General features: G+C 43.0%; 1 protein-coding gene across 1 annotated transcript; it reads right to left on the bottom strand.

Moving 5' to 3' along the window:
- Nucleotides 1–1170: 1170 nt before the first annotated feature.
- On the bottom strand, nt 1171–16419 carry LOC310876960 (apolipoprotein B-100-like; the record flags this gene model as incomplete). The annotated part of the gene is made up of 29 exons (XM_083790608.1): nt 1171–2316; nt 2553–2739; nt 2822–2845; nt 2955–3066; nt 3197–8575; nt 8684–9048; nt 9162–9271; nt 9373–9536; nt 9706–9878; nt 10090–10294; nt 10672–10793; nt 10909–11088; nt 11180–11385; nt 11648–11815; nt 12233–12436; nt 12534–12713; nt 12818–13013; nt 13129–13340; nt 13473–13619; nt 13716–13824; nt 13942–14389; nt 14483–14568; nt 14691–14815; nt 14932–15084; nt 15196–15343; nt 15489–15631; nt 15753–15865; nt 16135–16161; nt 16368–16419. 29 exons carry the CDS (start codon nt 16417–16419, stop codon nt 1171–1173), a joined length of 10884 nt encoding a protein of 3627 aa, XP_083646734.1.
- Between the last annotated feature and the right edge of the window lie 11370 nt (nt 16420–27789).

The following is a 27789-nucleotide window of genomic DNA, read 5'->3' as shown; positions in this document are numbered from 1 at the left end:
CTGACAGGCACTTTGAATTGTAGGAGTTGAGGCATTGAATTTAGTTTGACTCAGTTCCTATAGATAAATATAGAGCTAATCAGCTATTTTCAAAAAAAAATCTTATCTTATATCTATAATTTGACAACTTGGCCAATGTTTTTTTTTTTTTTTTTTAGATATTTTTTTGCGGCTTACACCTTTTATTGGTTTTTGAAGGGACAGACAGTAGGCTGACAGGAAACGGGAGAGAGATATGCAGTAAAGGCCGTGTCGGGCTCGGGAGTCGAACCCGCGGCACACTGCGACTGGATTACCAGTCGGGTGCCCAGACGGTTACGCCACCGCCTGGGCAATTTGGCCAATGTTTGACTGTTTTTGAGGGGCGCCATATATGCCCATGCAGCTTTGTGTGTCTGTGTGTACCCCATAGCAATGATTTGATTGGCTGAGAAAATGTGTGTACCACATAACGATTTGATTGGCTGAGCACGGAATGTGATGTATGATGATAAGAGCGCCCCTCACTTCATACGAGTGTGATTTTTATAGCATTGCTTGAATGTTTGTTGATTACTTTTGATGCAGTAATGGTATTTTTGAGAGGCTTTATCCTACACAAACATTAAATCCCATTGACAATGAAAATTAATGGACAATTTTGAGTTAGTGTAAACACAAACATTGCATAACACAAACATTGAAGACGAAGGTGAGGATGCAAATTCTGCTTGGCCGGAATGAGATGATGTGCGATGAAAACATCGCCCCTCAGTTCACACGGGTGTGATTTTATTCTAAATTTAAATTTAATTTAATTATCTTTTTTAAATGTTAGATAGATACACAATATAGGGTATACATTTGCTTATGTTCAAATGTAATTGTGTTTAGACAAGCATAGTGTTGATAGAAACCCAAGAAAGATACATCTGGCTTGATAGCTGAACCTAAGCAAAATGTAAATACCAGTAGTCAGATTCAATACTGAAGACCTTTGGATGTCAGTAAAAGAACCACACAATATTAAATAGTAAACAGATTTTATTTCAATCATACTGCAGAAAGGTAGATAAGTGGAACTGTTGATGTTATATACAGTACAGGTTGTTAAATTGACATACAAGTGTAATGTATATGCTTAAATACAGCTACTGTAAATGTCCAACATTCTTGCTAGAATGAAGTGTTTTACTCTTCATCCAGGCTACTTGGCTGAGACATATCAATCTCTGCACTTGGCTGTACAATCTCAATCTCTGCACTTGGCTGTACAATCTCAATCTCTGCACTTGGCTGTACAATCTCAATATCAGCGGTCAAGGAAGAGGTAGGTGCAAGGTCCATTGTAGTCTGGCGGGGGAAGAATGGAAGGGTGATGTCAAGCCTTCCTCCCTCAACCTTCACATACTCCTGGAACTCAGCGGGAGCCTTCTGCATTAATTCAGAGACGGTATTGCTTAACAGGCCCACCACAGATCTAACAACCTCCATGAGGTAATCAATGGTGGTATTCAAATGCTCCATATCCAGAACAGTGTTGGCCTGATCCATGACATTCTTCAGCAGAGTGACAAGGTTGCCATAGAGAGCATTGATGTAAATGGCAACGGCATCAAGGGTGTCAGACTTCAGGCTCCTATCAACAAACTCCTGAGCTTTGTCAACAATGACCTTCAAGGTCTCGCCCAGCTTCACCAAGATCATGTCCAGGCTCTCAAAGTTCCTAACAAGATCCACAACCTGGTTAAGGAAGCCCTTCACTGTATCTCTTAGTCGATCAATCATCTGAGCTCCGGACATGACATGTCCGATGGGCATGGTGACCTGAATGTTGCTCAACATGTCAACCATGGCGTTGAAAGCAAGCTCAGCATTAAGAAGCATCATCTGGATGGCCTTCTCTAGTACAACGGCAATGCTGCCGGTCAGTTTCTTGAGGACCTTTGGGAGAGTGGTCATCTCATCAGAGCCAGGCAGCTTGAACTGGGTTTCCCTCAGGAATTTCACAGCACTATCCAGGAAGACCTGAACAATCTTCTGGTACTGAACAACAGTGTTTCTGAAGAGAATGGACATCTGGCTGAGCTCTGGAGCCTGGTTGTTGATGGTAGTGTAAGTCTCCTCAACCAGATTGACGATGGCACTCTTAAGTCCGGTGGCATATCCAATGAGCTGATACTTCTCACCAAAGTCGTTCAGGGTAGAGACGATGGCTGGGAGCCTCTCCTTTAGTCCATTGATCGTGATTTCAGGGGCCTCCATGTTGATGGCAACATTCAGATCCTTTGCAGAAGCTCTAATGATGAGGATTTCCACATCATCCTCTGGCGCAGACTGGCAAAAAGAACAGAAGAACAAATTGAGTGCTTTCTCATTGACTTATACCCTTAATATGAGTTAAGCGAGGCAATAATCACAATTTGATGATTGTATTTATAGTTTCAAATAATACATTTCAAAGTTATGTTGTTTAGACAGATGCTAAGTTTGTTGCATTGTCTGTTAAATGCCTAAATTGTAAATTGTTTAATTATTGTTTAATAGACAAAATATGAATGTAAAATACTCACAGCCCAACGTCCATAAAGTCTGCCATTCATTTTAGATAGCATCCTGCCCTGGACCTGAAGACCGAGGAAGCCAGTTGATGGGGTGGAGAGAGAAGCAGTGACACCATCTCTGCTGGCAGCATAGCGGAAGCTCACATCGGTGAAGGTGGGACTGGTGATGTCCATGTTCAAGGTGAGGCGGCCGTCACTGAATAGAGAAATAACCATTAGAAACTAACACAAGATTATCCATATGGATAGATAATTACTTTTTTACAATTAATATTTACCTTCCGTCAGTGTCGCGTCTCTTCCTGATATGGAGAAAAAACAGGAATGTCAGTGTCTGAATTGCCTAAGAACACCGTAAATGGTCAATATAAAAACTAAATCAGTTGGGATGCTTCAGACAAAAGTGGGTACCTCATAGACTGGGACAGAACATGCTGAATGTCCATGGTAAGGTCAGCATGGGTCAATACAGCCTTGCCAGTCATGGACAGGGCAGCATTTTCAAGGCTTACAGTGATAGCAGCTATGGAAGGACATTGTTTTAAAATTAACAACTCAATTTGAAATAATATGTATTTAATACAACAGTGTATTTAATACAACACAATGCATGCAGTGGCATCTAGTTTTATGAAGACAAAATAGGCACTCACAATCAAGGTCATAATCCAAGATGACAAAGACTGAGGTAGCAGTGGACTTGAATGTCACTTTGAAGACAGGGGCATCACCCTCCAACTCAGCTGCTAGGCTTGTGGTGTACACTGGAGTTACAATCTTGGCATTGGCAGATATTTTTTGCTTTGGGGCTGTCAGCTCAACAATGGTCTTCTCAAAGATGGTGAGTTCACCCAGGCTGCTTGGCTGAGACATATCAATCTCAATATCAGCGGTCAAGGAAGAGGTAGGTGCAAGGTCCATTGTAGCCTGGATAATATGCTTTCCATTGGTGTTGAAGTCCATTACATTTGCCTCGTTGTTGCTGGCAATCTTCAGCACTGCATACACACGGCTAAGGGAGGCCTCAATAGCCAGGCTTTGATCCAGATCCATCTCCAGGAGCTTGATGTCACCGTGGTTGAGTCTGGTGTTAGCAAGAACCTTAATTGTGGAGCGCAGGCCATCAGCGTTCAGGTACAGATTTGCCTCATTGTTAAGAGCTGCCAAAAGTGGATATTCTTCCAACATTGTGCCTTCAATATTTGCCATTGTGGTTGTTTCCAGAGAAGCATCCTCAAATGTTGCCTCCAGCTTCAGGCTCTGCTCTGCTTCTGCTTTTCCAACAGCCTTGATGATGGGCACATTGAATTCACCCTTCAGCTTCAAGGTAGAGACAGCATTTGCCTTGGTCTTGGTGTCTGCAACCAGGTTCTGGTTGGCTTCCAGATGGAGGATGGGCAGGGCAATCTTGCCTACAGTAGCTACAGAGACAGCAGCTTCGAAGGTCTCAGGATTCACACTGATGGTGCTGTCATGGGTACCCTCAATATGGGGGTTCTCAAGGGACAGGGAGTTGGCCACCTTGATTCCTCTTCTGGTGGTCAGGCTGGTGGTGCCATCAAGCTTAGCCTTCAGGCTCTCAAACACAGAGGCGGTTGTTGCTCCCAGACGGAACACAATATCATCCTCATTGTACAGTCCAGCATTAAGATTCAGGTTGATAATGGCAGACTTAAAGGACAGCTCAGTGATCAGGTTACCCACAGAGGGAATCTGGATCAGACCCATCACATCAACAAGAGGGGCATACATGCTCTTCTGGTACGCAATCTTGGTTGCTACAGCAACATTCTGCTCTGTGGTGGTCAAGATGTTCTTCAGACCAGTAAGTTCATATAAGTTCAGATCACTGATGGCTGGGGTGCGGATTTCAACAAATGGCAGGTAAAGCTCAGGGATGCTGAGGGGGGTTGCAAGGATGTCAAGATTAGCCTCACCATCTACATCAGCGAAGACACCAAACTCCTTCTCATTGTTGTTAATGGTGACGGTGTAGGACAGCTTGTACTGATTGAGACGTGCCAGAGCAACAGTGTTGATCTTTTGGGTGTCAGGTTTGAAGGTAGCTGAGTAATCATTCTGGAGATCAATTTTGGCAATCGATCCCAGCACAGTGTTTCCCTTGTTTTGGAAATCAAAGACAACCATAACTGGACGGATGACAATGTTGACTGCATTAGACAGAACTCCACTGAGTGTTCCAACCAGCTCTGTGTCGTGGGTCGCCTTCATCTCAATCTTCATATCATAAAGGTTGGCATTTCCAGATGCTACCAGAAGGCTGTTCTTGACAGCTGGGCCCTCTGCCTCAGAGCGAGCATCAAACTTGAAATAGCTGAGAGTGACAGAGTCAGCGTTCAGGGTCTGTTTCATCTTCAGAAGAGCTGTGTCTGTATCGCTAGTGAAAGTCAGCTTGGCAATGTTGGGATTGATGGTGAAGAGCAGGTCACTCTTGTGGACTCCATCATGAGAGTTGAACTTGGCAGTGCCCTCATTTCCAACAGTCAGAGTAACGGTTTTCCCCTCCTGGCGTGCAACAGCCTTTTGGGTCAGAGAAGTTTCACTGGTGATGCCAATGATTGGGATGTTAAGCATGTGAGAGTATGTGGTGTCAATTGTGACAGACAGGCCACCTGCAGTGGCAAAGAAGGCTTCATTCACAAGCTCTGCAGTGTAAGATGAAGTGGTGGCCTTCACTGTGGTCTTAGCTGAGGCCTGGGCTGAGAGGTCTTTAAGAGTTACAGATGCCTGGTGTTCAAGCTCAAGAACAGAGTGAGTAAACTTAAGGGTCTCAGCAACAATCACATTCTGCGCCTCAGGGACAGCAATGCGGGCTGTAGAATCCAGGTTGAAATTGAGGATCTCAAAGCTGGGAGATGTTGCCTGGGAGGTCATGAATGCTGTCACCTGAGGAGCATTCTCACCATCAACGGAACTCTGCAGCTCAGCAACATTTCTGATAGTGTAGATGGGGGAGTTGATTCTCATCTCACCATAGAGTTTTCCAAATCCTGGCACCATGAATTCTGTAGGGATGTTTGGCAGCTTGAACTCAGGGATCTGGAGAGTCTCAATGAGCTTCTCAACGGGAACTGCAGGGATGACAGGGAATGAAATCTCTGGAAGGGTGATCTCAGGGAGTGAAATCACAGGCAGGTAGTTCATGTGCAGCTGCTCCAGGTAGTTCATGACAGTAGAAAGAGCAAAGTTGACAAACTCTCTGATGGCTTCGAGTTTCTGGGGGATTTCGAGTGCCTTGATCAGCTCATTTACTTGAGCGGAATAAGCAGAAATCATCTGGTTGACCTCATCAGCAAAAGCATTGTAGTTGAAAGATTTAAGGTACTGTACAATGTTGTCAAGGTACTCATTCATTTGCTCAACCACTTGTTTAATTTCTGTGGCTTTCAGATAGTTGATGGCATTTTCCAGTACCTGCATGATCTTAACAGGCATCTCAATGGCTTTCAGGTTGTTAACTAGAACTTGGACAGTTTCATCAATCTTGAACTGCTTGATGAGCTCCACAACCTTTTCCAAGATGGCCTCTACCTTCTGGTCAACTTCAAACTTGACGATCAACTCTCTGAGTTTAGCAACAACTGTGTTGAATTTTCCAATTATGTCAAACTGTTGGATCAATTCTTTGAGAGTTTCAACTGTTGTACCAAAGAGGTTTGTTGGAAATTGTGCCATCAGTTCTTGAATGTAGGCATCCAGGTTGAGGGATGAAATGTAGGTTTTCAGCTGTTCAGCAAACACAGTAATGTCAAAGCTGGCAATGAACTCCTTCAACTTGCTGACAACCATTTCTAGCTTAGCCTTGACATCAAACTGAACATCCAGATCACGAAGGAAGGAAAGGCTACTTTCACTTAGCTTCTGCAAGTCAATCTGTTTGATGACCTCTTCAATGGCACCAACCATGGCAACAATCATATCCCTGATATTATACTCTTCAAGGAAAGTATTCAGCTCCTGGTTCAGTCTATTGATGACATTCTCAGACAAGGTGCCACTTGCTATCATTTCCTTGGTATAAGAAATAATTTCCTGCATGCGGGAAGCAATTTCTGTAAGCATTTTCTCAAGAACATCCTTCAGGTTCATCAGGGAGGCCTCCAGTTCTTCAATGGTGATAACATATTCATGTGTGAAATCAATCAGGGTCTGCTTGAGCTGCACTGCTTTGCCTTCAATATTCAGTTGAGAAACAAAGTCACTCACATACTGAGGAATAGCCTCGATCTTAGCCTTCATGTCTTCATTGTTGATGTAGTTTTGCAGTGCTTCTGCCATGCTCACAAACACAACCTTGATGTTTTCAAGGAGAGCTGGGAAATTCTCAATGAAAGGCAACATAATCATGTGGCTCTCAGTGCTCTTATCATATTTAAGGAAGCCAGAGATGGAAAACTCCTGGTTTTCACTGGAATCAGTGTTGAGAAGGCTAGTAAGGAGGGTGTTGGACATCTCCAGTCCAAGCCTCTCAGCATTGTTGTAGGCATTAACTTCCTGGCTCAACATGTGGTTGTTCATCTTAGATTTCAGCATCATTGTGGCCTTCTGTTCCTGAGGAGTCAGCAATGCTTCCATCTTGTTGTCAACAGTGGTCTCAAGGGAGAAACCATCATTAAGCTGCTGGGTCATTGAGGCTCTGCATTCACTTGAGGTGACAACGGCCAGGGGCTGTGCTCTAAGAAGGAACTTGCCATAGAGCTGGCCGCTCTGCTTGCCATACAGGGTCAGGTCGCCATCAGCATTGAACATGGCATCAAGGTTGAAGTCGAAAGGAATGATGCTAGTGCGGACGGTGTGATCATAGCGCATGGGCTGAGAGTTGAAGCGGGCATCATTGGTGAGCCTGGCAGCAAGACCAACAACTTCAAGTTCGGTGTTCTGGTTCATATTGGTTCCAAAGACCTTTCCAGTAGTGCTGCACTTAGCACTGGCAGTCATGTCAGCATAATTGATCTCATAAGTGTGCTTGATCTCCTCTTCACCATAGGTGGCTTTCAGGCTTCCAGTCAGGTCCATCTTGTAAAGCTCTGCCTTCAACTGAGCCTCATTGATGATGTTGGCTGCCAGCAGTTTCATGTTGTTATTCACATTTGCAGAAGCGGTGTAGGGCTTCAGGGCAATGGTGATGTCATGGGTATAAGTGGCATACTCACTGACGATGGCCTCAGCCTTGGTGTCGAAGTCAAGGCTAGAGAGAGTGATGGTCAGAGTGTTGGCATTATCAACCTTGATGTCACGCACTTCAGCCTTGTTGATAATGGACAGCTCAGCCAAACCCTCCTTGTTTATTTTCAGAGTTGTTTTCTGAACAGCCTCATTCTCAAGGAGCTTCACAGCAGCATCACTGCTTAGAGCCAGACCATTGACATCAAGAGTGGCAGTAAGCAAGGAGAAGATGCGGTTTTCAGAATGGTCAGCACTGGTCTGCATCTTGATGATGACTTCATCTGTGGCAGCAGAGGCCTCAGCCTGGTTACGTACCTTCATGCCAAATACAATAGCATTTGTATCGTATGTCAGAGCCAGTTTGTTCTCCTTGAAGGAAAGCTCTGCAGCATGGGTCAGGATGTCGTCAAGAGCATTAGTGTTTGACACAACACTGAGCTCACCATTGACAAATGTGGCGGCAATGGTGTTCTGAGCCTTAAACATGGTGGTATCAATCTTCAGAGAGGAGTCAATCTTTGCTTCTGGCCTGAATGGAAAGATGGCAAAAGCCTGGGTAGAAATGGTGTTGCCATAGATGGGTCCAGCTTTGATGGATCCCTCAAGGTTGCTATCAGCAGAAAGTTCTTCAGTATTGAAGCCAACCGTGCCAGTGTGTTCTAGCTCAATTAGCAGGCCAAGAGGACTTGTTGCTACAATCTTGCTGCTGGATTTGACACTGATTGTGTCAGTGAAGGTTCCAACCTCCATGATGCTCACACTGGCTTCAAGAAGTTTATGGATCACAGCAGCTTTCACGTGGGCCTTGAGAGAATCAGATGGAGTGCCAACCAACAATCCAGAGCCTGAAACAGGGAATACAGTGCATTTTTGAGTTTCATACAACACTTGAAAATCAAGCTTTAAGTTATGTTTTTATTGCCGATTGTAATAATTTTTAAAGAACATTTTACCTTCCATCTTGAGGGCCAAGAAGTCTACTGGGGAAGTTCCCTCCATTTCAAACTTGGCTGAGTAGCTTGGTGTATCAGCAGCGTCTTTTCCCAGAGCCGCAGATACCTCTAACTCGTACAGGTTACTGCTTGCCTTAGCTAAAACCTCAGCCTTTCCAAAGAGAGGAACAGAAATGGTCTCAGGGACAAACAGCGCTGGGATGGGAATTTCAATGGAGGCAACCTCCAGGCCAAACTGGGGCAGTGACAGGCTTGGGGTGGCCAAGGCAGGTGGGAAGTTCAGGTACGCTGTTGTTGACTTTCCTCCAAGAGGCAGAGAGATGAGGAAGCGTTCATTGTTGAAGTTGTAAGCAGCCTTTGCCTCACTGCCAAAATAAATGTATATTTAACATTATATGAACACATCTTTATTCATACCCTCATGGCTGGCTATTATAATGTAGCAATGTGTATGTTTTGCCAAAAACATTTTACTTACGCATTGAAGAAAAGTTTCTCTGGCATTGTAATTTCAGGCATGGCAGGCATCCTCATGTAAGTGATGTAAGGGATACCAGAAACATATCTGTCCATGTAGTGGTTAGTTGCCTAAAATGACACATTAGTACAATGTTAATTGTAATGTTAGTACAATAAATATCCATTCATGTTGAAGTGAAGCATAAAATGACATATGGTTATGGTTTTACCTCCACAGACATGGTGATGATTTGACGGACCTTCATGTCAATCTGTCCAACCTGCATATCAAGAACTTCATTGATAATCCTTTCAACTGCCTCAGCATTGGGGAGCAGTTTCTGGATCTGAGAATTCATCTCAGACTTAACCTCAGCCTCAATCTTGCTGTCATCTACAAAAAGTTGTCTATGTTAGTTTCACAGAATAATGTCAGTTTTTAAAAAGAAGATGAATTTAGCAGATAATATATTTATATTTGGGGTGTGTGAATGAGGATTGGAAAATGTTGGTGCCATGGTGGCGCATAAAGGAGGGAAATAAATTAAACATTCATATCCTACCATATTTCAAGGCAATCTTCTGCAGTGAGGTGGTCTCTGGGAGCTTGATGTCACTTGTGAGCTCTAATTCCAGTGTCTCACCACGCTTCAGGTTGGCCGTGAGGCTGGCATCAGTCATCATCAAGGGAACCAACAACTGGAGCTGCAGCATAGCTTCCTCCATTGTTGCTACCCTATGAAGGGGAAACCTATGAGTTAATGGTCTCATACCAAACATAGATACTGATACAAATACAGTATACAAGTACACTGATATTTGTTTCTAATATGTAACATTCTTGGAGACCAAAGGGGTAAATGTGTCTAACAATTTACATTTCTGAACAGTGAACATGATACGTTTTGTTTGATTTCAACAAGCTCATGTTTTGATTTATTTCATACTTGGCATGGGCAACCAGGGAGAGCTGTGGGATATTCTTGTTGATCAGGTCAAGGGAGATTGCGTAAGCTCCATTGCCCTTGGTGTTGGCGTCAACGACACCCAGCCTGAATCCAGCCTCCAGGTCGTAGTCAGGGATGTGGAAGTCAGTAGTGAGGACATTCTTCGCCCTGTTGTACATCACAGTTGCTGTGGCCTCACCAGCACCTGGTATAGGTAAAAATGACTTCAGCTGTTTACACTAGTATTATGCAGTTAGAATTACGTTCATGATGAAATGTATAGATTACTGTATATGTACTTAACAATCAACATTCAATATCAATTGCAAAGATTGCGGTAGTAGCAAATAAGTAATACATTTCTCGTTTTAGGTTTGACTATGTCGATGTAGACTATGTTGATGTTGACGTAATAGTTTGTTTTCTATGAATATTCTCAGTGTTATTACAGATTGCTGTTAGCCCCAACAAAGATGTTTGTGTTTAAATGTATGTGACAACAGTACAATACCAATTCTCTGCCATTTCCATTGTCGACTTTGTAATGTAGCTTTGAAATAATTATTTGCTAAATCTCGTTACCTTCCGCCGTCAGGATCATTTTCATGGTGTCAACCTTCTCCTCCTCCTCTGTGACGAGCTCATAGGTGATAGTAGCAGAGTATTCAGTCACCTCGCCAGTAGGATGGAGCTCCACAGCCAACCTGAGAGGTAGATCCATTTTACGATTAGATTTGACTTAAATACAATACAATTTAAAAGGCATTCCATTCAAGAATGCTGTTCTAGCACTTTACAAGTTTCAGGGCTTTCACTTACTTGCTGTCTCCGGTGAAGGGGAAGTAGGGGGTCTCATAATTGTAAGCATCAGTGTACATCAGGGAAGTGCAGTACTTCATTCCAGCGAATAAGGGAGTGCACTCGCTGACATCAACCTTCTCCTCCACCATAGGGGGGATAGGTTTAACCTCAGCACCATTCACTGCCACAAAGGTGTTTCTGTAATTGACAAAGAAGAAAGTTTGGATTGTTGCATTTATAGATATTACATTCCAAAGACTATTTGCATACATAGTCAGTTGAGGCTTACGTAATGCTGATGAGCTTGGTAGGATTCTTAGGAGCAGGTATGGTGAACTTCATTTCACTACTTCCCATGGAGATCTTCGCGCTCAGTCCGCTCTCATGGAAGAGGTTGTTGTGCATCTCCAGTCTAGTGTTGATGTACTCAGGAATGAAAGAGCCTATCTGAGTCGTAAACTCAATGCCAGCAGAGGGCATGAAGGCAATCTCGCTCTAGGGGGAAAAAGTGGAGAGCCAGCGATGGGTTATGATGAGATACCATAATTGAATGGTACATATTTTATTATTTTGTATCTTTGTGAAAATGAGAAGATCTTTGAGTGGTGCAACCACTCCAAAGAACAGCAATGTCCGTGTCCGCCTAACTATGTGACGTTAATGAGCACGAGTATGACTATTAGTACCAGTAGGGGCACTGTTTGCCAGAAACACCACCAGAATTGCACCACTCAGTTCACACGGGTGTGATTTTTACCATGTCACGGGCAATGTTGAGTCCACCCTTGATACCAGGAGTGAAGGTACCAGACAGGGCAATCCTCAGAGGCACACCAGTAGCAGTGGGCAGGAAGAACTCATTGTCCATGAAGATGTAATGAGCGAAGACTTCATTGTCAGCTTTAGTCATCAGTCCCTTCATCAACTGTCAGGAAATAGAAGTCAGTTCAACTGTGTCAAAAATCAGTAAGTAAATGACAATTCTTTATAGCATTTTTTGCCATGGCTTTTGAAGAATACGTTATATGGCAGCCAAGTGTATGAGATTTTTAAATTTAGAGCACTTATGATGTAAATCGTTTGCCAGCCAAGTCTATATGGACTTAACGTGAATGTAAGACATTGTGGCCGATTTAAATACCTCTTGTAATTGTAACTAATTTTGTTTCATACAACAAACAAGCTAGGATTTTATTCATGCCCCGAAAAAAACACCAAGAATGGCTGGGGGGCATGCCACCCCACACATGACGCCCCAGGTAGGCATGCTTAAAACAAACATTAAAAGTTCATATACTTGGCTGCCACCTTGTCATGTAGCAGTCTGATTCTTTTTACTTACATCCATGGGGAGCATCTTGAGCATGCTATCAATCATCATGGCAGCAGAGTAGGCCATCTCCTCCATGTCACTGGTCTTGAGATATCCCAACTCATTTCCCAAAAGTCTCAGGTAAACCATAGCCTCAGGGGTCTGCTGGGCTTTCAGTTCAGTCACCAGTTTGTTAAGGTTGCTTCCGATTTCTCTCATGATGTTCTGGGTGGCCTAAATATATACAAATAATGAGGTGATGACTTATGAGTACTTTGTAGAAATGATTATGTAAGTAGTAAATTAACATCCAAACACCTTTGTGACTTACCTCTCTCTTTCGTCTGTCGTTCCTTAGAGCGGGGAGCAGGTTCTTCAGGACCAGGCTGACCTCCTGGGGCATTTTGTCAGAGACAAAGTACATTGTCTTCAGCACTGTGTCTGGGAAGAATCCGTTCTCTCCAAACAGGGCCTCAACAGTTGGCTCAAGTCCGGTTCCCTCCATGCCGATCTGGAAATGTATGAATGTTCATTGTTAGTGTGACAATTGAAAGGTGAGTTTGAATAACTTGAGCAATCCATTTTCCTTACAAGGAAACAATTGGTTATAATTACCTCCATCATGTCAATGTCATAGCCAAAGGCTTTCAGGGTCATCTCAAGCATGACCTCCTTGGGCAGATAGCTGGCACCCTCAAAGATCATGTTGCTCTCCACAGATCCAGCCTTGTAATTGCGGGAGAATCTGGTTGGGTCCATGACAGTTCCAATCTCATTACCTTGCAGGGCATCGAGGATCTTCTGTCTCAGCCTATAAGAAAGTTAGATGTACTAATTAGAGATAAGCATTAAATGAAAGGTGAAATCATTTTATCCACAGCTCATGCTGCACACAGTGCATACTAATAATTAAAGGCTTAACTTACTCTTCTGTTTCGGGCTCAGTTGAAGACAAGATGTTGGTAATATGGGAGATGACAAAGCTCTTGGCTTGCTGGTCAGGTTCAATAGGCAGGGCAGCAGCCAGCTGGGCGAGTTCACTTGGCTGGGGGTCTTTCATTAGCACCAGGTAGGCAGCAACACGCTTCTGCAGGGGGCTAGCACTGTCCAGAAGCACCTGCATGAGAATCTCTCTGCCCTGTGACAGAGAAATACATCCATCATTTCATTAAAAAATAATTGTTTCGATTACTTCTGTAAAGTCTTAAAAAAGTATTCTGATAACAGTTAAATGCTAAATGCCTAAATTGTAAATTGTAGTTTGACTTGCCTCCTCAGGGACAGGGGTCAGCCTGAAGGCCTGGATGGCAGCTTGCTGAACAGCAAGGGATGCAGCAGGCTGGTTCACACACTCGATCACAGCAGTCCTCAGGGCAGGGCCGGCAGCGCCCATGGCTGCAGCCATGTTTCCAATAACCTAAAGTCATGAAACCATTGATGAGTTTGATCTGTTATCTACTATCTTGTAAAGTATTAACTATTAAGTATAAGTCTGTTAGAGATAACCACTCACCCTCAGAGTCATGAAGGCATTGTCACCAGTGCAGTCACCCAGCTGGGAGCCCATGAAACTAGCAACAGCATGGATTTCAGGGGTCAGTTTGCCTTCAGCTTTGTAGAACCTATTAAGGAAATGACATCGTAGTGAATATTAATGTGGCAGTTGAGTTGTCAACCGTGTAACACTTAGGCTTCTAGATATCTAGAGCAGAGTAAATATTCAAGTTGCAGTTGCTCACCTCTTGACAATATTGCTGAGGGCATACATGATGGGCTTGCTGGGCTTGTACTGAGCCATCTCCAGCATGTCATTGATCAGGAGGGGAGAGGGGTTGGACACCAGTCCCAGACCAAACACGGTGGCATCAACCTCAACAGCGGAGCTGTCGTAGGTCCTCAGGATCTGCATGATGGCACTGCTACACTCAGGAGTACCACACTGGGCCAGAACCTGGTAGCTGATTGAACGGGACATCTCAAGAGCCTCGGGAAGGGCAGCGCTCAGGGTCTCCATCCTCATTTCACGGACCACATCCACCAGCACGTGGAAGAGATGGGCCCTCCTCTGACCCTCGGTCTCAGGCAGATTAACCAGTTCTCTTAGGAGACCCAGACCCACATCCTTATCCTGGATAACATTCTTGTCAACAGGAGTCTCCATGTTCAGACCCTTGACAGTGGCTGCATCTATAATAAGCAGAGAGTAAACAGTAGAAATGTCATTGTCAATTAAAATAAAATAACATCGCTATATAAAAGGAAATTCAAAGAGCTCCTTACCAAACTCAAAAACTCCTTCTTCAAGAGCAGAAACTCCCAGCAAAGTCAGAGACTGCTTGCCCACATTGGTAACACCATATTCTCCCCTATGGGCAGACAACAATTGAATAAACCTAATAAAGATATATATAATTTCCATACGCATAGTCGCATACAAAATCATGTACAGTATATTATGAGATAACTGTGTGTAGATGGTTTGACTTACTTGTGAGAGAAAGGTATCAGGATGTGGTTCTCAGTGCAGGCACCAGAGGTCATGTGCATGTTCTCATTGTCAAACTTGTAGTTACAGGTCTGGGAGCTTCTGACCAGCTGGGCAAGAGGGTAGTGCTGCAAGTAGATAGTAATTTATCAGACTCACAGTATGGTATTGTTTGAAATCCACAGTGCATGCGAACACTGCATTTAATAATCAAGCCAACAACCACGTTGCTTAGGTGTCTTACCATGCCGGAGATCAGAGCCAGGGGGCTGGTCTGGTCTCTCATGGGGATGAATTTGTCACATTTGGACAGATCCCTGGCGAGGCTGATGTCAGTAGCAATGTCCTCTCTTGCGTTGACAGAGTAGGAGGTCCTGCATTTGCCATGGATGGTGGGCTGAAATGCATAATTTTTAGAGCAAAATTAAGTCATCACAAGTGTATACTTTTCCTCTGCTTTCAGAAGTAATACTTTCACCAGTTTACATACTGCCGTATAAAAATGTACCATGTTCTTGTTCTTCTCCTCCTCCAGCAGAGGCACGGCCAGGGCAGAGATGATGCCTCTCTTGATGTTCAAGATTGTGGACGTCTCACCCTCCTCAGGGTACAGTTTGACATCGTACTCACCCTCAACCACAACCTTCAGAGGATGTCTAAAAAGAAAAGAGGAACTTGCTATCAAGTCTAACTCGAAAAATACTAAAGCTTTTGTCTTTGTCTTTTAATGTAACCTGAACAGGTTTTCACTTATGGTATGTAAAAAAAAAAAAGAAAGTATGTGCTGGTGGCATAACCTACTTCTCCATTTCAGCAGCAAAGGCCTCAGAGCTGGGTGCAGGGACGGCCACAACATTGCCATCGGCATCCATGTCGACCACACTCAGGCTACAGCCTGTGGTGCGGACGATGAAGTTGCACATCTGGGGCACTTCAATCTCGACCTGTGCAGGTGTCATTTTAGCTTTTAGGATATTATACTGAAATACTGTATTTACATAAACTAAAAACACATTGTAAAATATAAGTGAGTATTATTTGCTATTGGTGTGGCATGCAATGTACCTTGCAAGAGCCCTTGGGTCCATTGCGAAGATTTGAGGCACCGTTGATGGCATTCAGGGATTCGGCTTCATAGAGGTATTCATATTTGTTGAAGGCTTTGTACCTTTGATTTACTGTTAAAAAAAGATTATGGTTTCAAATAACAGTTAGCAAACTGACAGTACAGTACAGTAATTGCTATTGCTGGACTTTGATCAATATGTTCAAAGTACAGCAATAGATTTGGTCAAACATGTTGGAAAAAAATATAAGAAATTATATAATGTGGCTATACATGGTTGTGTGATTGGCATTACACATTATCTTTACTGTTCTAAACTCACTCAACAATGTAATAAAATCTGTGTATTGAATTGTTATATTAGAAAATATTGGAACTTACACAGGCACGATCCCTCTTCTTGGGCATCTATAAGAAAAATGGTACATTAGAATCAGTCAAAAACCTATTAAATACATGTTTTTAATATCATTAAAAATATCTATATCTAGAACTAAAATCCATATCTAATTGATTTAATTGTATTTTATTAATTACGAAAACTAAAAATGTTAACATTTAACAATAAATAAATTTGACTGCATTGATAGAAGCAATATTACAAAAATACTTACAAGCCAAGGCAAGTGTGCTTAAAAGCAGCAGACAGAGCTTTGAGTCCCCCATGATGGGTTCGTTGAAGCTCTCTCCTTTAGGGATTGCTGAGTACTCAGAGAGACTGAGGCCTTGGTCTCAGCAGAGGTCTTTTATACCCATGGTGTTCCATACGAAGAGGAGGTGGAAAGTTACTGTACAGACAGTACTGTTACAGCTCCAAAGTCCTCTCCATATGTGGAGGGACAAAGGCAAGGAGTTTCATAAGTTTCTTTTTTCTGTGAAAGATGCCCATAATAATTATGTTCAAACAGCATTATTGTGTACATCTAGGACTAAAATGCATATACTGTAGGCTTCCATTTTTAAATGACACAATTGCAGAAGGTATAATCAATCATAGCATAATGCACAAATGGCATGGGAGCACTCAAGCACCGAAGTCGATGCTGCAATGGCCCTGTAGTAAGTAGGCCTAAGCCCCAGACTTGCATTTAACCTAGATGTATAGTGACACATGTACCATTACTTAAACAACAAACAAAAACACAGCCTTAGTGATAACCCAAATAGGAAGTCAGCTATTATGAATTTGTGCAATTTTACTGGTGGCATACTTACTTACACATGCAAACTCCTCCTAAGATTCCCAGCCTGAAGACAGCCACATGCAAGTAGGGTGGCAGTGGCTCAGGATGGGTAACCGGAAACCTCGCCTCAAAACACACTCGCCCCTATTTATTTCAAAGACCGCTCGCCACCAGCGGCCCTTGTATTCTTGTTTTTGTTTTACCGAGGTTAGGTTAGCAAGCGTGTTTACTGTTTTGGGCATAGCGGCTGTTTGGGTTTAATCTTCCTGGCTTTTTGTCAAAGGAGTCCCAAGTGATCTTTGTCAATAAATTATACATATACAATATGCATTCGTCTTCACAAGGGAGATTAACAATTTGTGAGAAAATATTGGTGCATTTCATTTATTGCACGGTTGTATCTAGGCAGCTTCTAGGAATGGGCAACGCAAGATGAATGTACTTTGAATATACAGTATATGGCATAAACCAAAGGCCAAACCCTGTGATGTATGTGGCGTCTGTACATAAGGTCCATGGGAAAGGATAAAGACCATAAAATTATTCTGTTGCATACATTCAACAAATTACCAACACCTTAAAACCAGTACCAAGTAAAGTGGGGACTTTACCTGGCATAAATTAAATGTATATGAATTAGCAACCCAGAAACTGTGGGTCTATTCCCCCTGGGCATTGATAAGGTGTAATTACATTTAACGTCTTTTTGTTATCATCAGGACTATTGGACTACAGTCTCTGTGTATGCATGATCTTGCTTACATCAAGTTCTTTTTCACGTTCTTTGACATAGCACGTGCAGCATGAATTATTATTAGCATTGTCATGTGTCATTTGGGATTAAAGCAAACTCTTGATAACCCTAGCAAAAACTGCAGGCCAAAAACAACATGTTTGTGTGTTTGTGGCTTGTGTAATATAGAGGTATTTTTACAGTATCGCGCGTGCGTGCGTGCGTGCGTGCGTGTGTGTATATATTATATATATATATATATATATATATATGACACACCCATTTCCACCACACCACACCCATACACATAACAGTGCAAGCATTACATGTGACAAGCGTTACATAAATCACAAGCAATCTAGCACACAATCATCGGGCATGTAGCTACTGTATCAGGTAATACAACAATAAAACAAGAGTATAGCATACACAAGCACTAAGACAATACAGGCAAAGCAACTGAATTTTGAATAAATAGAATCTTCCATTTTGAGGTTTGATTGTGTTTTCCAGATTGTTTTGGCTGCATCAGACTTGAATGATGACAGACCTATTATTGTATGTATTTTGGGACATTTTAACAGAATAATGGCAAGTAGCACGCAGAATATAGTTTGCAACAATTGTCACTGGTAGGGGGATTATGGACGGTTACGGTTTTGTAGATAAGCATGAACTAATGAACATTAAGACAGGATGCTAGTTGACAGGAATATCGAGTGCAGTGATGTGTTCTGAAAAAGGTTGTAGCTGTAGGCCTAGTTGTTGTAGAGTGATGGAGAATATTAAGCTCCTGGTGTGCTCTGTTCTGGACTTCTGGTGTGTGCTGTTGAGGGTGGCAAAAACAGTGACCACTTGGATTGAGAGCAAATATTGCAGATCTAACAAAATTAGAGGTGGATAAAATAAAATAAATGAATTTGAGGTTAATTGCACTAGATCATTTGGGAACCCAAATGATGCCCCAGACCAAGATGGGAAGGAAGGTCATTAAGGTATGATGCTATGGCGCTCGGCTGTCCGCACAACGTACTTTTGCAATTTTGCATTGCCCTGCGGTTGAGGTCAGCACAGTTCCCAACTTCCCATACCAGTCAGAATGTTCTCAGTGGTAGATGGCATTGAGTCGTAGCTTTTCCATATCAATCGTGTAAAGGGTCTAGGGTAAGCCCTGGGGTGCACCCTGCAGCACCCTTAGGGAAGGACTGACACAAGAGTTTATGATTTAACAGGTTGCCCCCTATCCATGAGGTAGTGTGACCAGAGGCTCCAATGCTGCCCGGCCTGCTAGCAAAGATAGAGTGATCAACAGTGTTAAAGGACTTTAAGGTAAGACCTTCATTGATGACATGAGAGAAATTCAGTTGCCAAAGCGGTACAGCACAGCAGGGTAAGATACAGGGTACAAATACAAAGTACAGGCATCATACAGCAGGCTAAGGGCTGATTCATACTCCTATTTTAGAGCCGAATAAAAGTCGGTTCGGCGCGGGTACCGTCCTAAAGTCGGTACCGCTGTTTTGGTGCTGTAGTGCCGAAAATATTTCGGCTCGTCAGAAATTTTCAGTAGCACCGAAGAGCCGTCTTTAGGACGGTACCCGTACCCGCCCCCCGAACCTCAAATGACGTCACATTGTAGTCTCTACAGCGCCTCCTAAAATAGGAGTATGAATCGGCCCTAACATCACACAAAAACAAAGTTCCATCAATAATGAACAAAAATATACACATGCAGTATACAGTAGTGCACAACCGTATAAGCCCTTAAAGCTTCCATTTTGCATGGTTGCTGTGTGTAAGAATACACACAGCAACCATGTCAGGTCCTTACCGTCCTTGACTCCTTTACAGTAATGAGCATGCATTAAGATTGCTGCTCAAATTTACACATTACAAAATTATACATAGATTCTACTATACCCCTGTGAAACTGTTTAGGATGGGCTTGGTGGAAGACAAACGGTGTTGGAAATGTAAAGGGGAAGATGGTACATTTTTACATGCATTTTGGGAATGTCCTGTGGTTGTGCCTTTCTGGAAAGAGGTACTGGGGAAACTTGGAGACTGGATGGGGCTAATACTACCAGAATGCCCAAGGTTATGTCTCTTGGGCGATCGCACGGTGCTGCCACAGGGGGTCACCAAGGCACAACATGCATTGGTGACTGCAGGCCTTATTACTGCAGCTAGGTTGATACTGAGAAACTGGAAGAGCTCTGCTACGCCAGAGATCACAGACTGGACCCAACTTATGACTGAAGTGGCATCCTTTGAATACTCAATTGCCAGGAGGAATAACGTCAAAGGGAAGTTCCATGAGATATGGGACTATTTTTATTTGTATATCAAAGGATTGTTGTAACATTTTGTATTTGTACATTACATACCACGAGTGTCAACAACAGAGTGTGGAGGGGTGTTGTCCAGGGGTTTTCTTTTTTTTTTGACTGCTAGGTGTGTTTTGTTTGTTTGTTTTTTCTTGTCTTTTTCTTTTGTGTAAGTCATGTGGATTTTGTATGCTTTATTTAAAATCATTAAAAAACTTTGATGACAAAAAAAAGATTGCTGAATTTAAAGCAGAAGTGATGCCATTGTGAACATTGAGGGTTACAGTGACATCACAGCCATAACCAGATTGGAAAACAGACCAGCCACAACCAGATAGAATATTATAAAGGTAGTCCAGGTCATTTTTGAGGACCCCCTCTAAAACAAGATCTCAAGGGGCTTCCCCCAAAGTGTTTTTCAAACTTTGGGTGCCCAAGGCACACCAAAGGGAAAGCCAAAATCTCAAGGTACACCGTCATATCCAAGCAAAATAGGTATACTATTGTGTCAGTGTAGGAACGATTATTAATAACAAGCTTAACCCCTTTTTGTATCAATTCCTCCAAGGAACAGAGCTTCTGATGTAGTTTGTTTTACCAAAGAAAAGTGAAATTGAAAACAATATATGTAGATACAGTATCCTATATTGATGATGATGATGATGATGATAAACTGGTCCATGCAGCTTACAGATAACATACAGATAACTTATATAAGTTATATGCAGTAAATATGGTGGGCTATCTGCCTAAAATAGACTGGTATCAGTGTGCTTTCTCAATTATCACTCTCCCACTGTCTATAAGATGAATTTGACCTCTGACCAGCACCTGTGTGTGGGATAGCATAGAGGAGGACCAAATAAACACCATTCCCACTTGAGGCCTTTTTAACACAATCTGGTTGTGTAGGTAGCATTTGAAGTAGCACCTGTGTGAAGTGAGTGGTGCAACTCTGTGTGGGGGTCCCCAGGGGGTCCCCGGAACTTCCATACCCACAGCAACGTGCCCAGGGGGTCGGGCCGGTTCCGGTGAGCCACCCCGCATCCGAAACGGTTGAGAAATGACAGAGTTACCATGTGGGGGTCCCCATGGGGTCCCTCTACTGTACTGTACTGTCACTATACAGTTAATATGTGTGTGTGTGTGTGTGTGTGTGTGTGTGTGTGTGTATTAGGCTGCACAAGAGTGACACTGTGATGAAAACCAACCAAACACTATTTTCGTGCTCGGACACAGCCAGCCAGGGACGGACACAGCCAGCCAGGGACCCAGGGAGGGACACACAAAGCTCCGGATAGGAGTGGTTGCACTGCACTGATAAGTCCTATCCTGGAGTTTTCAATGGAATCATGGAGCATAACAGTGCATAACACATATTTTTACAAAACCTGCCCCGGGATTAACACCTAAAGGTTCTACCTGGTTTAAGAGAATAACCGACATCATGTAAGAAACCATTCATGGACACGGGTTAAATTAGGAAATAGCGTCTCTTGGTGATTTTGGTTGGAGGGGCTGCCTAAGAAATCTTATGCTACGGGCCAATATACGATAGTATATGCTGATTGATTTATTGATTTATTAACGGTTTGCAGAATTACAGTACATTTCAAGTACAACTCAATACAAAAACATGCTATCCATTGTTCACCCTATACTACAGCATGTTCACAGAATACTGGTCTACAGCAACAACAGCATCAGCATCACATTCCACAACAACCCAGTACCCATGCAGTGCTACTCAGAAAATCTATTACACTATGCTACCCATTGCTCATCCTACAGCAACAACAGCATCCCATTCAAGATACCATGGGTTACAGGCAGCAGTAACACTTTGTAGGCCGCCAGACACACACCATCAGCCAGGCAGCGACCCTCTGACACTTTAATCCAAACAGCGCCATCTACAGCAAATCATGGAAACAGAAACACGCATGTCAACGCCAAGACACACACACACACACACACACACAGGACACAGGACACACACACACACACACACACACACACACACACACACACACACACACACACACACACACACACACACACACACACACACACACACACAGCAAGCCTGCTGCATAACGAGGTTTAACTGGTGTGCATGCATAGCAGCATAGCAATGCACAAAGTGCGCGTGTGGATAGGTTTCTTCAGCCTGACTTGTAAGCCTGAAGTCGCGCCGCTCGTTACTGCTGCCCCATCGTACGTCTGTGCAATCAATTTATTTTCCAAATGGTATGGCTCAAGCTAGCCCTGGAACATGACTGCCATGATGATTATCATGACAGTCATGCAGAAACTTTGCCCTGTTTTTTGCGCTCGCTGCATTTACAAGATTTCCGTATATATAAACATTCAGATTTCAAATATAAAGTACTCACAAAGTGTCCCACGGGTGTTAGTTAGTAGCAGCGCCAGCGATTAGAATTGCTGCGTCCCGCGTTGTTTAATAAAAAGCATTTTTGTCCGAGCTCCCCGGCTACTTTTTTCAAACGGGGTTCGTTTGGAAATCCACAGTTGCACACCGGGAGCGCACTCGCCTATTAGTCTGTATTGGCAGGGCGGTCAGCGTACCTATATCGAACACACCGAGTGCCACCCTCCTCCCGACTGATAGGGGCGCGTAGTTGAAAGCCAATGGCAAAATAACCGCTCGGATAAAAAATGCTTTTTATTAAACAACGCGGGATGCAGAAATTCTAATCGCTGGAGCTGCTACTAACTAACACCCGTGGGACAAATTGTGAGTACTTTATATTAGAAATCTTGTAAATGCAGCGAGCGCAAAAAACAGGGTGAAGTTTCTTCATGACTCTCGTATGAACTATGAATACGAGTCATGAACCATGGCTAGGCTCAAGCCTCCCTGTGAACAGTTGTTCAAGTCCCGCTGCAGTTCTGTCCACTAACGGGAAGTAACCCAAAAATCGCTACACAATGGCGCAGCCTTCAGTGATGTAGCGCAACACAATTACGCACTGACATGTGCAGTGAAGTCGCGGTTTCGTCTGACCCCCATAAAGCGAGCTCATGTGTCCCACAAAATGTTATAGAGTCCACAATCCACGATAATGCATGCCTGTTTTTCTTCACCAGCTCATTGTGCCTCTGTGTTGAAATTCGGTGGCCCTCATCAAGTTGAGTCGCGATATTGACGTTACCCAAAATTGACAGCTTGATGCAATTTCCAATATGATTTGAGCAGCGATCATGTTTCTTAACTTTCGCAGATATTAAAATGATGAAAATCAACGATACCTGTTTGGGTCCAGGCTGTGTCTTGGAAAACAAAACAAGGCCTTTTTGGAAACACTCGCTGTCAACCACTCAGCTTTTTCATACCAACTGATTGATTGATTGATTGAAATATTTATTAACAGTTTGTAGAATTTACAGTACATTTTAAGCACAAACTCAATACAAAGACTGTCAACTGTGAGTGGACGACCCAATTAAGCATTACACTTGTTTACAACAGGGTCCACATTGTTCAATTCATCAAAACATTTAAAGACATACAAACATTTAGAGTCATACAAATAGACATTTCTATGTAGCTAAAGAACAGAACAGTAATTCATCATAATGGGAAGCAAAAAAGGGAAAAGATACAATATACAGTGAGGGAAAATGGGGTGGGGGGGTGGGGGGGATTCAGATTTTACAGAGGCCAGTTTGGAATTGCAGCCATCCGTAGGTGCCCTTTGAGAGCGGTTTTGAAGGAGTCAAGGGATTCACATGTCTTAATGACTGTTGGTAGGGCGTTCCACATTTTGGTGGCATAGGAGCGAAAATAATTTAGTCCCTTGTTTGTGCCGAATCTGGGTTGTACATGGTTTGTTGCACTCCCTCTGGTGTTGTGGGTGTGGACTTCGTTTACATTAAGGAAGTATTTAGACAGGTACATGGGTATCTTGGTGGTGTATCGAATCTTGTGGACCAGACCCATTGCAAGATGCTGTACTCTGTCGACGACCCTAAGCCATCCCAGCCTGTCAAAGTGGGCAGGGGTGAGGTGGGTTTGGGGGGTGAGGCCAAGTAGGAGCCTGACCAGTTTGTTTTGGGAGGTCTGGAGCCTTGTTTTAAGGGCCTTTGAGGTGCTGTGGTACCAAGAGGTGGATGCATAGTCAAAGAAACCTTGTACGAGGGCTCCTGTTAAGGTCTTCAAGGTGTTTTTGCTGACCAGTGAGGAGATCCTGTAAAGGAATCTTGTTCTTTGATTGACTTTTTTGATTACGTTGGTGGCCATTTTATCACCGGAAAGATTGGCCTCCAGGATGGAACCTAGGTAGGTAATTTGATCTTTTCGTGTGATAATATTGTCACCCACTCTAACCAAGAAGCCATCTGCCTTGCTGAGTTTACTATTTGATCCGAAGAGGATGGATTCAGTTTTTCCCAGGTGTAAGGATAGTTTGTTATCAGCGAGCCAGGTGCAGATTCTACCGAGTTCAGAGCTGAGGGTCTTTTCAACCTGCAGTTTGTTCCTGTCCGAGACCAGCAGTGCTGAGTCATCTGCGAACAGGAACAAGTTGCAGTCACAAGCTGAAGTCATGTCGTTAACATAAATTAGGAACAGTAAAGGCCCTAGTATGCTTCCTTGTGGGACGCCACAGCTCACTGGGAGGGGAGGGGACAGTGTTCCGTTCACCTCCACCATCTGTTCTCTCCCCTCCAGGTAGGATTGCATCCAGCTCACTGATGTGCTATCAAAACCAATAGCTTTAAGCTTGTTAACCAACCAACTCGCTCAAAATGTACGAGTTTGACGTTTTTCCACTTCAGATTCGGTACAAACAAGGGACTAAATTATTTTCGCACATATGCCACCAAAATGTGGCCCCCTCCAGTCAGGGCTCACTCATCAATCTGGTGGGTGCAGACACATCATGGGACATCACCATTTGGGAATCATGCTAGACAGTCCACCTCAGGAGTATACACACACACACACAGTAGTCAGTCATTCCGTCGGCTGTGACACCATCCAACTTGACACGTTACACAGCACAGTACTGAGGCCCGTCGATCCAGGCCCAAAGGAGTGTGGCTATGACGCCGCTCACTCCGCTTCCCAAGGAAGGAACCTTCGACTCCTCAGCGATTCATCCCAAGCCAGTCGATCCGGGCTCAAAGGAGTGTGGCTATGATGCCTCTCACTCCACTTCCCAAGGAAGGAACCTTTGACTCCTCAGCGATTCATCCCAAGCCAGTCGATCCGGGCTCAAAGGAGTGTGGCTATGATGCCTCTCACTCCACTTCCAAAGGAGGGGACCTTTGGCACGGCTCCTCAGCAATTTACACAAGAGGGTAGCTGATCGAGGTTGACAGGAGTGCGGCCTCCGATATGCCCACACTCCATAGATTGACCTTCAGCTCTGGACCTCCACACATGCTCTTCATACAGTTCCTCTGAGGGGAAGCAGCAGCAGTAGTGAAGAATGCAGCCATGACAGCAACAGCACTCTAGAGCTCCCACAGTCCCAGATGCTTGGCTCCTCAATCACTCTAGGACAGAACCACTCCATTCACAGTATCAAATAAACTTAATCAGATCCAAATATACATCAATCATACATTTACTCTACACACTTTTTTTTTTTTTCCACACACTCAATTTCCTTGCTCAGGCCCTTGGTCCTGCCGACTTATGCCAAATGTAGCAGGGGGGACTTTTGAGGGAATAATAATAAAATATACTTAATGCCTCCTAAACTACGCCACCTTTTTCTAGAGGGAAGGTCCTCTTTAACCATAGAAAGCACAGGTTCGTGTGACCAAGGTTGAGCATGGAAATAAGACATATTGGGATTTCAAACAAGGAATTTGATTCTCTTTTCGTTTTGTACACATAGTTATTCTTTTAAAATACTCATATTAAAAGTCAACATCATATAAACAACCAAGACATACTATACCATACACTTGGCTGGCGTACCGGAGGAGGAGAACAGCAGCATGGAATGAGGGCATTTCTATACTAACACCAGGCAGCCAGTATGCAGATACATTTAGGAAAAGCCATGCCTTCAAACCCTTGACCTCCTTAGATACGTCAACCTTACAGCAAGCTAGGGGATCCCCTGAATGAAAGCAGCCCAGCCCTTTTAAACCTGTCTGCCAATAAACCCCACCCTTAATTTGAAACAAGGAGCACCTGGCTGGTGTTGCCATAGTAACAGGTCTACCTGGTTACAAAATATTTAATTTAAAAAAGATAGTGCAAAACATACTCTCTACCAATGCCTTCGGCCTGGTGGAGACAATTACCTGACAAGGATTAAGGTTTTATGAATACATAAGCGGTATACAGGCTTCATTCACGGTTTGAATGTCTCAAATTATGTTGGCAGAAGGATTATTAATATTATATGGCAAGACATTATTGTTTAATGGCATACTTCTTCGAGAAGCACATGTTAACTAGTGGACTTCATGTAAGATGGCTAAACTAAAGTTGAGTAATACTGACATCTGCTGGCGTTGTGAGAAGCAACCTAGCCGTTTAAACAAACGGGTACATATATACATAACATGTTCTATGAGTGTGAGAACATTTGCCTTGTAGGATTTAATTACCGTCATTTTAATTAAAGTGCCGGAAGAGTCGCTACATCCTACTTTATATACAGTGGGGGAAAAGGCTCCCCTTAAGGATATTGTCTATTTTATGATATAAATTCTGCATGTTAGCAATGCTTTGCCAAATACACATGGGCACCATGTTGAAACATTAGATACATTTGATGTTATAGTACAAAAATAAAAATAAATAAAATGGCCCCCCCTCTATGGCCCCCATGATAAATTTGACCCAAATTCCACATTTTGGTGTAAAAATGGTTTTATTTTATATTGGCCATTATAAGTATTTCTGTCTTAAAACCTGAATTTTAGAACAAAGGGGTAAAGCCTCCAGGGGCTAGAGTGTCATCTTTTTTCTTTTCTTTTGGATACTTTATCATATAGGCCTTCCTGATGATACAAAAAAATAGGTTAAACTTATTTACACTGCGTTTGTAACATTTTCAGGATGACAAAGAATCTTAAATGTGTTTGAGCAGGGAAATTATGACCTTAGTATAGCAGCCAGGGTTGTGGGGTGGGAAATTTGGTATATAGCTTTTTTTATTGGCCTAAAATATTGCTGTACATACCTTCGTGAATCCACTTGCTGACCGGCTGTCGGTATTGAGCATTTTTCTATAGGGGTTTATATGTGACCATTGTAACGGTTTCCTCAGTAGCTTGGGGTGCCAGGCAGGTGTGTACCTACCAGAGAGGACTATAGCCTCTCCTTTTTTTTTAATGTAGCCAGGTGGTTCGAGGAAACTGACAAAGGACTCAATAAAAGATAAAGAACCCTTAAATGTGTTGGATTGGAGCAGTCTTTGTATTGAAACCAGGGGTGGGTTAATTAGGTTACAACATTATTTACTTTTCAATTAAAACAAAAAGCATCAAATGGCGATCAATATTCAGAACGAAAATCAACAAATAACGAAACCCCCACAAAATATATTCAATAAATGTTCAACTCAAAATCTTGGGCACAAATGGGGTTATTAATTCAATTCACCACTCCTTTGAAATAAAGCAAAATTGGTCTTTGAGAGTTCAGTTAATGATAACAAAATAAGATCCTCTTGCTGTTTTTGCAGTGTTTTTTGTCCCAATGTTATTGTTTGTCCTTGCTGGTAATGAAGTGTTTTTTGTCCCAATGTTATTGTTTGTCCTTGCTGGTAATGAAGTGTTTTTTGTTCCAATGTTATCGTTT

Source organism: Protomyctophum parallelum, assembly GCF_964188405.1.
Source record: "Protomyctophum parallelum genome assembly, chromosome: 19".
Classification (NCBI taxonomy): domain Eukaryota; kingdom Metazoa; phylum Chordata; class Actinopteri; order Myctophiformes; family Myctophidae; genus Protomyctophum; species Protomyctophum parallelum.
Note: the sequence above shows the minus strand (reverse complement) of the source record. Positions and strands in the feature narration are given on the sequence as shown.